At 35.5% G+C, this 16,594-nt stretch overlaps 1 protein-coding gene across 4 annotated transcripts in view; it reads right to left on the bottom strand.

Annotated features, from left to right (window-relative positions):
• Positions 1-16,594, bottom strand: part of LOC134213187 (protein bark beetle) — a 78,680-nt gene that overhangs the window by 40,409 nt on the left and 21,677 nt on the right. For all 4 annotated transcript variants that reach the window (XM_062691894.1, XM_062691895.1, XM_062691892.1 and 1 more), the window contains exon 2: positions 13,165-13,976. In XM_062691894.1, the coding sequence (XP_062547878.1) occupies positions 13,165-13,701 (537 nt within the window). In that variant the 5' untranslated portion in view covers positions 13,702-13,976. The remainder of the gene's footprint in view (positions 1-13,164; positions 13,977-16,594) is intronic.

The raw sequence follows: 16,594 nt of genomic DNA on the forward strand, positions 1-16,594 counted from the left end.
TAATGGCGAACCCCACCAACACCGAGCGAACATCTTCACAGCAAAGGTCAAGCAAATTAAACTAGGGCAATATGGTCACGACGCGACGGGAAAACTACACTCGGACTTCTATGTGCCTATCGGATGGATGGGATGAATGACGGTCCCCAAAACGCAAATTGGGTCGAGCGCGGTAGTCGCAAATCCAATTACAGGGTGAGAACCAAAATTGAAGTTGGGGCTTGCATCATGAAGTGTACGCTTAACATAATTGATAGAACCTGATGCTTGCGCGCTCACTAGGCTAATGAGACAATGCTTATTTTTTAAGGGTGCCTACATTTGTTAATTGGGGCATGACACATTTAGTGGACATCTGATGTAAGGATGACGTAATGTGTAATGTCTTATAAAACTTTATCTAACACATGTATTCATCTCTCACACTAGGTGTTGGGTTAAAACTATCACCCTTATTTGCAACATTTATTATATTTTAACTGTTACATTTAAATTGCGTTTGGCAGTCACGATTCAAAATAAGTTACGCCCAAATCGCAAATCAGTCCCGAAATGCTAAACTGGCTTAGATATTAGTGAAGGAGAGTGAGTAATGAAAGCTAATCTCTTATTTGGACATACGACGTACCGTCATCGGGGGTAACAATGGGTCAAATGGGTCACTGTTTCAACTACATAGAATGCTTATACAATATATTTAATATATCTGAGGGCAAGAAAATTAAATTATAAGAGAACTTTTTGGAACAAAAAGCTAATCGCGGAAAGAAGATATCAATGTTTTTAGTTAAAAATTGGAAATTACTTATTGGACATTTTTTCCAGTCTCGTATTATTAGTCATTCTATGAAGCTCATTGTTACTAAACCTAGTAGGCAACTTTCGAAAAGTTTTGGTTAAGACTATCATAATGGTTAAAAATAGCCAAAAACTAATAATTGATAAAACGTAATTTGTCTCAAATCGTACCCAAAATTGAGCTGCATAATTTCTGGAATATTCAATAATGGTCAGCTTAAGCAAAACGAAGTTAATTAAACCTTACCTGGGAATCAATCGTCACGATTTAAAACATTGACGCCACCGATCAGAAAAAGTAAACGCTGACGGCGATCATCGTAATTTTCCCTTAATATGAAAAATACCAAGATCATGCCCATCGCCGCCGAAACAGTAATTTACCCAACGGTCGTCGCACGACGATGCTTGTAAACCGGTGCGCGACCGACTACGGTGCAGCCATGCATAAAGCCGCATAATTACTTTCTACATTAATGCCAATTTGCTATCCACCTTCGCCGTACACTGTTTGGGCTGCCGTTGCACATTGTGTGGAATTGTGTTTCGTTCGGAAGAACCCAAACAAATGATGACGACGACCAGAATCGGTCTAGTTCACAGCTAAAACACAAACATATGTCCGGTCTCTGGTCTTATTAGAATTTGGTTGTAGGAGAGGATGGTACAATATGGATTTTTGGAGATTTTTAATGCAATCTTGTAGGTATAGTTAATTAGTAACATTTTTTTTCTTAGGTTACCTTTACTAAATGATGATATTCTTGCAATATTGCTAAATTGTACAGAAAAGTTACTTCAAACATTCCCCTGTCATAAAACGAGTTTTGAACTATCTAGTTTTAAAAATCAGCTTTGCAACACTGAACTGTGTGAGGTATAACACGAACAAGTGCAACCTTTAAATTTCTACTAGTTGCCTATTTACTATGACTGATACGTATCAGAGCCTAAAAAAATGTCTGCAATATTTTACTCCAACTGGTGCATTTATACCACCAACAAAGTATATATTATGCACCATGTGTTTCATCCAATACCAAAAGCTATGGAGGGCATCAGTAAATAGAATTTCATACAACAGGTGATGCATCCGGCCTGGTTGAATGTTTCACAGGAAATGCGCCTGCCTTTGTTATAATCATTCAAGCACGTGCTGCATTTCATATCGCCTATCGCACCATCGCACCCTCATGAAAAATAAAGTCTATGAATGATTCAACCAGCGAATGACCGACGTAAGAAGAAAGAACAACTACGCAGGAGAAAGTCACTAAATCCTTAAGGCTCGACGATACTCAAGGCCGATGACCTTCCCAAGCCAAGCGGTGTTGAATGCCAGGCAATGACAACTTCGGACTTAGAAGGTATGTTATTGCCCTGGATATGTCGCTTGCTTCAGGTAAACATAGGCGTCGCTATACATCGTAAGAATTTATGGGATAAGGAGACAAAGAACTCATACATATTTGAACGGCGGTTGTTATATTGTTAGAGGGATATAAATAGTCGCTTATAATCTATTATTTGCTGCTAACAAAAATGCGTTGATGGGAACTTTGAAATAAATGTCATCATGTGAGCTTAGCTACGAAACGATTTGATCTGATTGAGATTCAAAAACGTATCAATTCCAATAATAATTACATAATCCTGTGCTATTAAAAACAGGCAAATGGGGCTCGAGCTCATAAATTAAGAACCATAATATTCCATTAAACCATTTGTTTTCATGTGTGAATTATTTAGGTACATCAGCCTTATCCAATAAATAAACTGTAATTATATCAATCATAATTGTGGAAATATGAACATTGTTCTTCAATAATAGACAATAGTTGATATGTAATGGAAAATACCAATTGTTGATAATCTAAACCATTTAAGGAAATTTAAGGAAAAAATGCAAAATAATTTTCCTGAAACACGGTAAATCTAACCATAGTTGTTGAAAACAGTTACAGTCTACCTTTTTCCATAATTGTTCAAAAAATGTATGGAAAACTTGAACTTTAACTTAACACCAAATCTGGAGGTCTCAACACACGTTTGTTCAAATTCTGCAAAGAAATGCATGCAGATCACAAGGTCCTTTTTTCTACACTCCCGTACGTTTGTTTGCATTTCATAGAATGGGCCGTGTAGAAAGCATATGGGTTGTTGAATTTTATTTAGTACGTACATTTAACGGAATTAAAATCACAAAAATACGTATTTTCATAGACGTTTGGTTTCTCTGCTCTGCAAAGTTCAATTTCGACTTCTCACATAGAAAATAAAGTTTGGATTTCATAATGGGCCTTGTAGAAGGCATAAGGGTTATTGAATTTCATTTGGTACGTACATTTATTGTGAAAACGGAATTAAAATCACAAAAATACGTATTTCATAGAAAATTGGTTTCTCTGTTCTACAAAGATGAATTTCGGCTTCTCACTTTGAGAATAAAGTTTGACTTTCATAGAATGGGCCTTGTAGAAAGCATATGGGTTGTTGGATTCTATTTGGTGATTGTGAAAAAATAAATAAAGTCACAAAAGTACGTATTGTCATAGAAATTTGGTTTCTTTGCATTCACTATGTGAAAGAAGTTTGAATTTTAAAGCCCATTCTATGAAATGCAAAATTTTATCGCAAAGCGAAAAGCTGAAATTCAGCTTTGCCGAGCAGAGAAACCAAGTTTCTATGAAAATACGTACTTTTGTGAATTTAATTCCATTTTTCAAAATCAATGTACGTGCCCAATAGAACCCAACAATCAAGATGTATTCTGGAAAGTCCATTCTATGAAATTCAAATGTTGTTCTCGAATAGAAAAGCCGACATAGAGCTGTGTAGAGTCGATAAACCGAATTTCTATGAAAATATGTACCTTTGTTAATTAAATTCAGTTTTTCACAACATATTTACGTGCTAAATGTAATCTACCAACCCATATGCATTCTGCAAGGTCCATTCTATGAAACACAAACTTTATTTTTCAAGTGAGGAGCCACAAATCAGCTTTGTAGAGCAAAGAAACTAAATTTTTATTAAAATACGTACTTTTGTGAATTAAATTCCGTTTTTTCACAACGAATGAACGTGCCAAATAAAATCCAACAAATCATATGCATTATGCAAGGCTCATTATATGAAACGTAAACTTTATTCTGAGGAGCCAAAATTTAGCTTTGCAGAGCAGAGAAAATAATTTTCTATGACAATATGTAATTTTTTGAATTTATTTCCGTTTTTCACAATAAATGTCCGTGCTAAATAAAGGCCAACAACCCATATGCATTATGCAAGGTCTATTCTATAAAAATCCAATGTGATCCTCAAATTGAAAAGCTTACTCTGTTGACTCTGACATTGCTGAGCAAATAAACCAAATTTCTATGAAATACGTACTTTTGTGAATTAAATTTCGTTTTTCACAACAAATGTACGTTCTAAATAAAATTCATCAACCCATGTGCATTCTACAATGCCGATGCTATGGAATGCAAACTTTATTTTCAAAGTGAGAAGCCAAAATTCAGCTTTGCGGAGAAAAGAAACCAAATTTATATTAAAATTTGTACTTTTGTGAAATAAATTCTGTTTTTCACAACAAATGAACTTGTCAAATAAAATTCAACAACATATTTGGATTTTGAAGGATTTCTTCTATGTAATTCAAACCTTATTCTCAAGGTTAGGAGCCAAAAACCAGCTTTACAAAACAGAGAAACCAAATTTCCATGAATTTACTTAGTTTTGTGAATTAAAACCCGTTTTTCTCAAAAATTGGACGTGTTACAAAAAATCTGAATACAGGACTGAACTCAGCGAAGAAAAATCTTTTAAGTACACTAAAAATGGTTGAAGCAAGTGGAACACTGTTGACTAGTGTTATTTGCATCGCTGGAGCAGGTTGAATACAAAGAAACTTTAAGTAGACTCTACAACAAAATTCATATTTGCCAAAAATACTATGCACCAAAATACCTACGTCACATCGCACATGGAACAATATACTCACTAGCACCGCCTCTTGTAAGAAGTGCTCATTACACTGAGCACCGCTTTGTAGTCCTGAACAATTTTGCTGAATACAACTTGGGTGTTGGTACGAAGGATCTCAAACTAGAGCAATATTTCACACATTCAAGAATATGAAAGCACACTAGCGCTGCCTAATTGTAAAATTCCTAATTTGTTTTTTTTTTTTCGTTACAAAGCAGTCCATTCTCACCAGACGAACTTTGCTAAAGATGATGTCTTTACAAATTTTTAATTTGTGCGACAAAAACATTTACTATGTTGAAAATTCCATATATCGGCTCCCTGCATAACTGTTTTGAAAAGATGTAGTGAAGATGTAGATTCTCAGATACAAGAAAAATAAGCATGACAAATCACTGTTTTGCCCTTATATACAAAAACTCCTCCTCGCGAGCCGCCCGCCCACCTATCTTAAGTAACATCCTGAAAGATGATTAAATTATCTTTCAAAACAGCCCAGAAAATCCAAAATTGGCAGATCAATAAAAAAGATAACGTAAGGTTTTTGATAAAAGTACACTGCAATGTTTATTTTCAAGATTTTTTAAGTGAGCCTAGGGGACATACCTCAGCGATTTTCACCAAACTACCAAAAACTAGGATAATCGGTTGAAAACTAAAAAATGGCAGCCTTTCAAAGTAATCTGGGGTCATATTGATCCTAGAACACAGACAAAAGTTTAAACGCGTTCTTGGATTGAGGAATGAAATTTATATTTTCTTGGATAGTAAGTGTCAAAATAATTTGCTTGCCAACTTTAATGAAGAAAGATGGCAGAAATGTCTCGCTTACCCATGAGACATTTTTGACCAACTAAACTCGCTGAACTTGAAGTTACAGGGCAAGCAAACCAAACTGATTTAATTCGGAGACAATTTGCATGCCTTCACCGTAATGGTAAAATACTGGCAACACAATGTGAGTGAAATTAGATGCAGATCCCAAGCCATACCCCAAATCATGACTCATCCAGACATGCTGGAGCAACAGTTGCTTTATTGGTTCGGAATCCGTTTTTGTTTACATTGGCTAGGCTTCCAGATCAAATTTAAAATGAATATTTTTACATGCGAAATTATCTTCTCGTGAATTATTCGGTGAAAAAATTGAGCCGCTTTTGGTATCTCAAAGAGGCGTTCTAAGCGAAGATTGTAATCTCGGTTGCTTCTACATAACTAAGCGAGAGTGGATTTTCATATTCAGATAAAAATTCAAACGAGAAATAGGTTTAAAGTTGAGGACGATTTGAGATTTGATTTATCAGAGCTCATATACCGAATCTGGTATCATCACTAATACAAGTACAAAAATCGCATTGAAACAATTACTGCTGAAGCATGTAATATTAGAATATTAGAGGATATTGAAATAAACTGACATAGGAATCACTCAAAATAATTTTCTTTTTAAGAATATGTGTTCGTTCTTCAGCATACATGACATATTCAGAGCCTCATAGTCGTAAGCCTCTTGACTAATCATGATGGAGGTCGCGATCTCGAAAATAATAACCATTCTAATAGGGCGAAATAACTTAACTGTTTTCAACATGGCGCAGTATTCTCAGTATAATTATGGTACTGTCTAAACTATTCTTGAGTTCAGGTTTCGAAATTCTGTTTAGCCATAAAAAATCAATGGGGTGTTGACCTTATCTTTGACCTTATCTATACCTCAACGGAACATCTTTTTTATATCTTTATTAACGAGACTTTCAGCCCAAGGCTGGCTCGTCTCGTACCACAGAACATAATTCTATGTTGTAAACATGTCACAGTATTTTCAAACCAGCAATGGAACGCCAAACTATTTTCGAGCTCAGATCTTGAAGTTCTGAATAGTCAATAAAGCAATCTACGGGGTCTTGGTCTTATATTTGGGTGGACAAGTTCTAAGGCGAACTATTCTTGAGTCCAGATATTGAAGATCTGAATGATCAACAAAGTACAAAGTCCGTAGTAGGTCTTGGCTGTACTCTCGAATTAAAATAGCTCCATGAACCATCATTTCCTTATTATGAGCATGTCGCAGTATTCCTAGTCTAATAACGAACCTGCGAATTATTCTTAAGGGCAGGTCTTGAAGAGCTGTTTGTTGAAAAAAACAAATTTTGAGCTGAAATAGCTTCATTCGCTATTATATACGTACTAAAATATTTTCAGAAAATCAATGGTTCTCCAAACTGTTCTTGAGGTCAAATATTGAAGGTATGTATGGTCAACAAAGCGTTTTTCGGGGTCTTGGCCATTGGAGGGGCCCTCCTTAGCCGTGCGGTAAGAACAAGGCCATGCTGATTACCTACGCGGTTTCTAAGCCAAGTAATCATTTTTGCATACAAGAGGCTAACACAATAATATCTTCATGGTCAGAAAAGCAATTTCCAACACGAACATTTCCTAGACCGGACTAGGAACCAAACCCAGCCACCTTCAGGAGGTGAAGTCAATAAATATATGAATGATCGCAGATCGCTTTATTGACCATACAAAACTGCATAATCTGAGCTCAAGAATAGTTTGGAGCATTATAATTATATGTACTACGATATTGTGACATATTAACACAGCGATTCCACGGGAAAAGAATAGAGTTAAAAAAAAAGTTGTCCAATTTTGCTCAAAATGTTCTTCATCGAAAATAATTAGACCCGTATTTTTTATTTTTTTATTAGGGTGACCCATGTTCGATATAGGGTTACCAGAAAAATCGCTATTTTTCGAAATTTTTTATTTTTAAAAAATCATAACTTTTGAACCACTGGATCGATTTGCAATATTTGCTTATTACTTCTTATAGAAAGCTTATTACTTCTAGTTCTTACTAAAAATTTTGGTTTGGTGTATTGGTGTACTCAAATTTGCTAAAATGGTCAAAATATTCGTTTTTTAAGATTTTTTAAATGTTGGACCACAACGACTATATATTTTTATATTTTTTTATGAAAATTCAAATATTTTTACATAACATATCAAAAAATTAGAAATGTTCATCGAGCCGTTTTTGAAAATTTCAAGTTTTCTGCCCATACACACATGGAATGAACGTTATTCTCCACTATTTCAAATAGCTCAAATTAAATCAAAAGTATGAAAATGTTATTCAAGAGTGTTTGTTTGGTCTCGTTTATTAGATAAATTTACGAATCGCAATAGTTGAAAATAATTCAATCGGAATAGTCTGGTGTTGTTATTGATGACTTCATTCTCCAAAATCGGCAAAGCAATATGTCGTTTTTCAAAAAGGTTGGTTTTCAGCAATCCATACAATAGGTTACCTGCTTTGTTTATATGTTTTCAATATTTTTGATGCAGGTAATTCATTGTATTTTCTTTTTTGATTATGATTCATCTGTCTCCTTTTCCTTGTTCACTCTACCTAAATGATACCCAAAGGGACTATTTAAAGTGGTCTATAAGAAAAAAGTATATGTCAGTCAAGAAAATCAGTGAAATTGTCCAGTTGCCTTACTGAAGAAACGTTTAATACAATGAAGCACGAATGCTCAAATTGCCATGTTTGGAGTAATTGTTACAGGAAACTTACTCCTAAACTGTATGATTATGCAGCGGAAAGGAGAATAAAATTGGATAAAAGCTGTTCCTACATTTGTAATACCTGCTATTGCCGACTTTATCGCATTATCAAGAAAGGAAACGAGCCAGCAGCTCCAAGTGCAGTTAATATAGAATGTGAAAATCAAGAACTCACCGTTTCTTAACCATCGAAACTTGATGATCTCGCCGTTGCCGGACCATCAGGCACCAATAATTTCGCCGTGGCGGGACCATCTAGAGTGAACAATTTCGCCGCACCAGCAAACATCAATAATGGTGGTTTCGAAATAATCGATCCCAATGCCGCTGGATCATCGGAAATTGACGCTGTTCCTAGTGTTGGTAAGTAGAATAATCTCTTCTTTTTGTTCATTCAGACATCATGATTTGCTACGTTATACAAGTTGTACTCGATTATTCAGAAAATTGAAAAAAATATCAGTTCCGTATAATCTTACCTAATCCGACCTAGTAGCTCAACTTGTAGAGCAGTTGCCTACCATGCAACAAAATAGAATAATCGAATACAATATGTATTACATTATATAAAGAAACATGTTCTTAACTAATAGTTATTTTTCCATCTTGTTTTCAGAATCTTTGTTTTCTTTGGAATCAACGAGTGCTGAATCAATTGGTAGCGCTGGTGCCCAGAAACCCGGAGACGGTCAGGAAATTCTTCAACAAATGAAGGCAAAATTTGATGAAATATCTGACAGAAACGATCGATATAGGATTCTAACTTCCCTTCCCAAATCCTGGACTGCATACAAAATGATGCAAGAATTCGGTGTTTCGCAACGAACTGCTCAACGTGCAAAGAAATTACAGATTGAAAAAGGTTTTATGAGCACACCGGAGACCAGAGTAAATATGTTGTCTTTGAGCGATGATACTCTAACTGTAGTTAGGGACTTTTATAATAGTGACGAGATAAGCAGAGCATGTCCTGGGAAAAGGGATTTCGTTATTGAAAATATGGCAGGAGAAAAGTGCATGTACAGCGCAGGTTACTTTTATGTAACCTTCGTGAAATTTATTCAATTTTCAAAGAGCAATATTTTACTTTTAAAATTGAATTTTCAATGTTTTCCAGCAGCCGCCCAAAAAATTGTATTCTAGCTGGTTCAAGTGGAACGCATACTGTCTGCGTATGCATTTATCATCAGAATGTTAAATTATTGTTTAAAACCCTTAAGGACAAGAAACTTATTCATAACCATTTAAAAACGTGTCATGACTTGTTTTTTAAAATACTTTGTGAAAATCCTACAGAGAAATGTTGGTTGAAAACCTGTGATCATTGCCCGGGTACGCAGACACTAGAGAATGACCTGATGAATTTTCTTGAAAATGTCGATTCCTTAGAATTTAAACAATGGAGGCAAACAGATCCTTGTCATTTAAATTCAATGCGAATGGATGCAGAAGAGTATGTGGAAACATTTTTAGAAAAATTAAGCGAATTATCTCTGGATAATTTTATTGCAGAGCAACAAGGAAACTACTTAAAATAACTTAAAATTAATTTGGAAGCAACTGATTGCATTATAATTGCTGACTTCTCTGAAAATTACTCTTTTGTTATTCAGGACGCTATACAAGGTTTTCATTGGGCAAACGCTCAATGCACAATCCATCCTTTTGCCATATATTATAAAGATGAAGCACAAAATTTAAAGTTTACAAGCTATATAGCAATCGCAGAATTTACTAAACATAACCATGTTGCCGTTCGGCTGTTTATAACAAATTGTGTGAATTTCATTAAAAAAGCTACCTTACCTGAAAAATATTCATTTTTTTTCTGATGGATCAGGCAGTCAATACAAAAATAAGATGACTGCTTTCAATTTGTGCCACATGTACAAAGACTTCGGTCTTAAAGCAGAGTGGAACTTTTTTGCCACTTGCCATGGAAAAGGGCCTTGTGACGCTTTAGGAGGTGTTCTAAAGCGAAACGCTTCAAAAGCAAGTTTACAAGGCCATCATATTACAACTGCGTACGAACTTTACTCTTGGGCTGTTTCTAAAGTAGATTCCAAAATGTATTACGAGTTTTTCTCCGAAAAAGATTACAATGCAATGGAAAAGAAAATAAAGAACCGTTATACTCGTGTCGATAACCGTTATCTCTGGGACACAATCGTTTCATTTCTTTAAGCCACAAAATGAAAATTACATTATCGTGAAACGGTTTTCGTTTTCAGATGAAGAAAAGTGTTTTAAATTGTAAGAATTTTGCTATGTAATATTTTTTTTGATGAATTATGAAAAATAAAAATAATCAAATTAAATGCTGAGTTTTAATTGAAGGTAATCAGAGAAAACCATTGCTTGTAGTCTAAAGCTTTGAGATTTGAGCTACCATTCCTCAATATAGCAGAGCCAAGATTCTAATTTTTAATAATACCAATGGAAAGCATTTATTACACAAAGAATTTCAGCGTAGATTTCATTGGTCGGAAAAATTGTGTTTTTTGGACTTCAAAATTGATTTTTCAACTTCACTAAATATTAAAAAAAATCTACACGCTAAAAAAATATATTCTAGTTTCAGTTCGGTTCACTCAAAATGACCCTTTTGTGGAATAATTCAAAATAGTTAAGTTTACTCAGTCGTGGTTTACGCTACCACTCAAATTCGGCATGAGTGCCTCTGCAACCCTTATGAGCACTCATGCTGAATTAGGACGCTAACGGACCATTGTGGTTCCAGTTAAAGCGTAAACCATGGTTGAGTAAACCCTAGCAATGTTGGTCTCTGCTTTTAAACAATGTGAGGGTGATTTATAGTTCTTACATTTAATGGGGTCAGAATTGGACAAGCCTCCCCTACTTTTGATAGGTACATTACTTCACAAATAAAACTAGATTAGTACACATGGTTATCATGAATTTATTAGGAATAAGTTTGATAACTTCAACAGAATGATTCCGCAGTTATTTTGAAGTGATGGAAAATTATGCTCATTCCATGTGTGTATGTTCAGAAAACTTGAAATTTTCAAAAAAATATTACACAAAAACGGCTCGATGAACATTTCTAATTTTTTGATATGTTATGTAAAAATATTTGAATTTTCATAAAAAAATATAAAAATATATAGTCGTTGTGGTCCAACATTTAAAAAATCTTAAAAAACGAATATTTTGACCATTTTAGCAAATTTGAGTACGCCAATACACCAAACCAAAAATTTTAGTAAGAACTAGAAGTAATAAGCTTTCTATCCATGAAAAATATTGCAAATCGATCCAGTGGTTCAAAAGTTATGATTTTTTTAAAATAAAAAAAATCGAAAAATAGCGATTTTTCTGGTAACCCTATATCGAACATGGTCACCCTAATAAAAAAATAAAAAAATACGTGTCTAATTATTTTCGATGAAGAACATACCAAGCGATTTTGAGCAAAATTGGACAACTTTTTTTTTCAACTCTATTCTTTTCCCGTGGAATCGCTGAATAATAATGAAGTGATGTTCTATGGAGCTATTTCGATACACAAGTTTGGCCAAGAAGCTCTGTTGACCATATCAAGAATAGTTGCGAGGCGATCTGACTTTTTTAAGCGAAGTTATAAAGAAAACAAAAAAATCACATTATTGGTATTAATGTTAAATTGAATTTCTCACGATTTTGTATAACTTTTCTTGTAAGCATCAAATCATTTCGCAACAAAGACGATCCGTTCTCTTACAGAATTTTCTATGTTGCCAACGTACTCAGTAAGCAATATTGCGGAATGGTTTTCCACAAAAAAAACTGTTTTCATAGTAAGAACTTCAAACTGCACGTGCTCAGTCAAATTATTACCGAATTAGCTACAAATTTAGGAGGATTATGAAAACAGTAAATATCATCGTTTAAGCATAGAGGAGGGCAAAAATCAAAATTTGAATCACTCTATTTCCCACACTACACTCTTTGTAGGATTTGTCAGTTTTCGATAATATTTATCTGTGAAACAAAAGTTTGAACCTTTTCAAAAAACAGTCTAAGTAAATTTAAGTAAAAATAGGTAAGAGGTTTTTTTGTGACAAGCTATACATGTCCAGAAATTTCCATTGAAATCTGTGTTGCCAGCATTTGTTTGAGTTGGCGCAAACCAAGTCTATTTTAGGATTTCATTTTCCCAAATTCGGCAGGTAACTGCGCTCCGGCACACCCTTCTAAAGCTGTAATTGCATCTTTAAGATCAATTTAAACTAGTAGCATCGTACTAGTAGCGAGTACAAATGTCAAGGCGAAAGGATTGCTTTTTTATTTAAGGAAATCAAGTATACCAAAACAACATAATACATTTTTCTTTATAAAATTGAGGGATCATCACTTTTTCTCAGAAAGATATTTGAATATGCATTGTTATGACCCAAGATTTTAAACCATCAAGACTTGCACTGTTTTAAAAAGTAAAACACCAGTATATGAGGTCCGGTTTTTGTATACACAATATACAATCCACGCGAGAATGCATGAGTGATTAGCTCTACGCGGTAGTGCAAACATTTACCAACGCAATAAACGCGCCCTGCCCTGAGCCAATTCAAGGCTCAGTGCACCTGTTACATTAAACGATATCATATCTCATTGATTATGTTTGCTACGAAGCGGACACCACCCAAGCTTATATCAAACAGTGACAAGTGTTGTGTACAACAAATAAATCGATTTCATAACAAACACACAGCAACTTTCCGGCAATCGACGCTACCTCAAGCCACACTCTATGACTGGTTGACTAAGAGATAAGATAAGGTTAGGAGCACCAACACTCACCAATGCCACCAGGGAACCTCGCACAGTAATTCCAACCATCGGCGCTACATAAATCGTTACTCCCGGTTCAACGATCAATCTCGCCTTTCGCTCGACTTCCAAATCCGTCAGCAACGAATAGGGGCTCTCCGATGCCCTCAGGTGCTTCTCACCCAACACCACATCTCCAGAAATTTCCGTATAATGCACCGCCGTATCCGACCCCGGCACACTATCAAACTGATAACGTGACTCATCGTCACCACTGATTCCGCCTCCCCCGCCGTGATCACTGGTGGGTATATGATTTGTTATAACTTCTTTGTTTTCCACCGCCACATGCTCAAAATCACGATCCGGATGATCGAAATAGCTTTCACCAAATTCTTGACACCGGACAACCGTAACCATTGCACTGCCCATAACCAAAAGCATCGCCATCAGACACTTGGGCTTCCACCGATTCTTCCAGCACAGCCGCATTCCCACGCTACCTCGATCCACGCTGGGTCGTTTCGAATTGAAGTTGATATCACTGTCTGTGGATTTTCGATTCATGATCGCGATTCGTTTCTTCGTTTTGTTTCGATTTCGACACGGTTTTGATTTGAAATTTTTTCTTCTAATTATTTCGTTACATTATATTCGAAATTTGAATTGCACTTTTCACCGTTTTCCAAGAAACACCCACCCTTGGGAGACACTCTTTTGCATCAAAGCACACACTACTGACGATGGTAGAGCAAACACTGCGCTGTTCGCATCTGGTTTCATGAGTAAGACTGAACGTTGGCTGGCAGTGACACCTTCATGCGCGTCGCCGTAATGATTCCCTGGATTGATAAAGACACAAATAAAAATTCATTAGTACGGGTAGTGCTCGCGATAAATGAGGAACGAATATATGAAATACAGGGCTGTGCTCTGAAGCTCATTCGAGATAAGTTCCAATGCATAAGATTATGGATAACATTAAAATATAATAACATGAAGGTTAAGTCTCCTATACTTTATTATAAATTGCTTACAAATATAATTGAAACAAACTAATCAATGTCAAGTACAAATAAATTCTGGAAAATTAAAATAACAAATTCAATGAGATATTCGAAGTAGTACCATTTTATAGCACCTGACATTAAAAAATAAAATATTCGTTGTGTTTTAGCGACTGAATATTGAAATGCCGAGCCAAATACGTTGACAATAAAAGGTGATTCACCAACAGCCCTGCAGGTATAAGTATGTGCAAGAAACAGTGTGTTAGGTGAGGAGCCCTCAATAGAAAACTGTAACTCACTTTCGTGATTTTATTGCACCCCTTGCAATCCACAACAACATAAGTATTTGGGTGTGTAGCAGAAAATGAAAACCTGCACCAAATGATAAGTCTAGTGTAACATTTAGTGCGAGATATCGCATAGTCACACTACAGTTATTCTCCAACAGTATACTATCTATAAGCACCTACCGCTATGCGACAGTTAATTTGCGCTGGAAAGCATGAAGATATTTTTTCTTCTTACTACTTAGTCACGACTTAGAATCAGTACCGTACAAAAGCACCATTGAAGCTATCGTTCATGATTACCATCCAGACAGTATCATCTAACTGCATTTTGCAGTATGCACCCATTTGAATCGTAGATCATTGAGCAGTGTCGAAGATTTGAATGTATTTAGTCGACATGGAATCTGGGACTTCGTCATCGATGATGACTCATAAAGATCAAACGTGCATACATTTGAAAATCCGTCGGATATCTATAATAGCAAGAGCTAGGAGAGATGTTTACTGCTCGTGATCATCGAGATATGCAATAGTGGTTGCCGGTCAAGTTTGCCTTCTTCGCAATTATCCACTTCCTTCACAACAACTTGCTGGAAACCGTTACTTGAGGGTTAAGGCTTTTAGTTTCCACTGCAAGCCTGGAACAAAGCACAATGAAGAGTCATCTTCTTAAACTAGTTTCGTCAGAGTTTGATTGGATCCGATGCGCGCGGTAAGCTTAGACAAACGAATGGATGCATTTGACCTGATTCGCAATGAAAACAAAAGAGAAATTAAACACGAATTAAAGCTTAACCGATAATCTCTTTCGAACGATTTTTGAAGTGTATGGAAATTTGAGTAGAATGGAGAAACCATGAATCATGTAGGTAGGAAGTATAATGTTTTAAACTCCAGCGTAGCCAAGCCTATGATGCTATATTTGCCATAGAGAACGATTTCAAATTAAACTATACCATTTCGTCGAAAGACATTTAGTCGAATGACATTGAGTCGAATGACATTTAGTCTAATGACATTTGGTCAAAGGTATAGACACTATAGGTTCATTTGACTAAATGTCATTCGACTAAATGCCAATCAACGAAATGTTCCAAAGCCGACTACAATAAAGTATTGATAAAATAACATTGATATCATTGGTTTTTTACCCAGTGCCGAAAAATAGAATAGAGGGTATTTCCCCATCAGTATCTAATGTTTTGCTATTTCTGTACGTTTTCAATTTTTCTATAATCCACCAGGGTCTCCAGAAGTTTCTGTTAGCAAAATGTCCTTTCGACTAAATGTCCCTTCGACCAAATGACCATTTCGACTAAATGTCCCTTCGACCAAATGCCCTTTCGACTGAATGTCATTGTTGGAGTTCCAAAATTGTCATCCATTCGTTTTTTTAGCTTACATCTAAGCAATACACAATACATGGTTCGAGACAAGATCTCTCCATCGTCGATTGCGCCCCACGCTCGCCAAGTCGTTCTGCACCTGTCATCCAGTAGCCTCAAAAATGTGATTTGGATTTTCTAAAACCTTCAATAGGTAAGTGCAAAATTGCACACTTTAACGAATCTTTCGCAAGATTTCCATATATATTTGCATACCATCTTCCAGAAAACGTAAGATTTCTTCTTGTGGCGCACTTGAACATTTAGCTTTTCTACATTCCAGCGAGATTCGATGGTTTCGCAACTTTTGAAATCCCGTCCTACAATTAAACCTTTTTAAAAATTACGTAAGATATCGAACAAGACTTTTAGTTTCTTTTTCTAAAGAAATTAGTAATCATACATACCGAAGCTAAGATACTTCAGAAGACAACACTCGTTCAATATTTAGAAAAATTGAAGAACTAGGACATATACAAAAATCTTATTTAAGTGTTCTAGACACATTTTCAGTGCTTTAAGTTTAGAGCTTTGCTTTGCATGAATGAATACATTATCGAATGACCGATTTATATATATATATATTGTTAATTTTGATGTCTTGTATCTTAGGAATCTTGACGTCTTGTAACACATAGGCGTGATCGGGGCAATATGGGCCACCTAAGGAAATCGTTCCGAAAAGCGCCAAAAAGATCAGAAAATCATTATTCAAAGGTAGTTGACTTATATACTGCCGTAATCTGGCAAAGTGACGTATACGCCATTTTCCAAA

Source organism: Armigeres subalbatus, chromosome 2 (genome assembly GCF_024139115.2).
Source record: "Armigeres subalbatus isolate Guangzhou_Male chromosome 2, GZ_Asu_2, whole genome shotgun sequence".
Lineage (NCBI taxonomy): Eukaryota > Metazoa > Arthropoda > Insecta > Diptera > Culicidae > Armigeres > Armigeres subalbatus.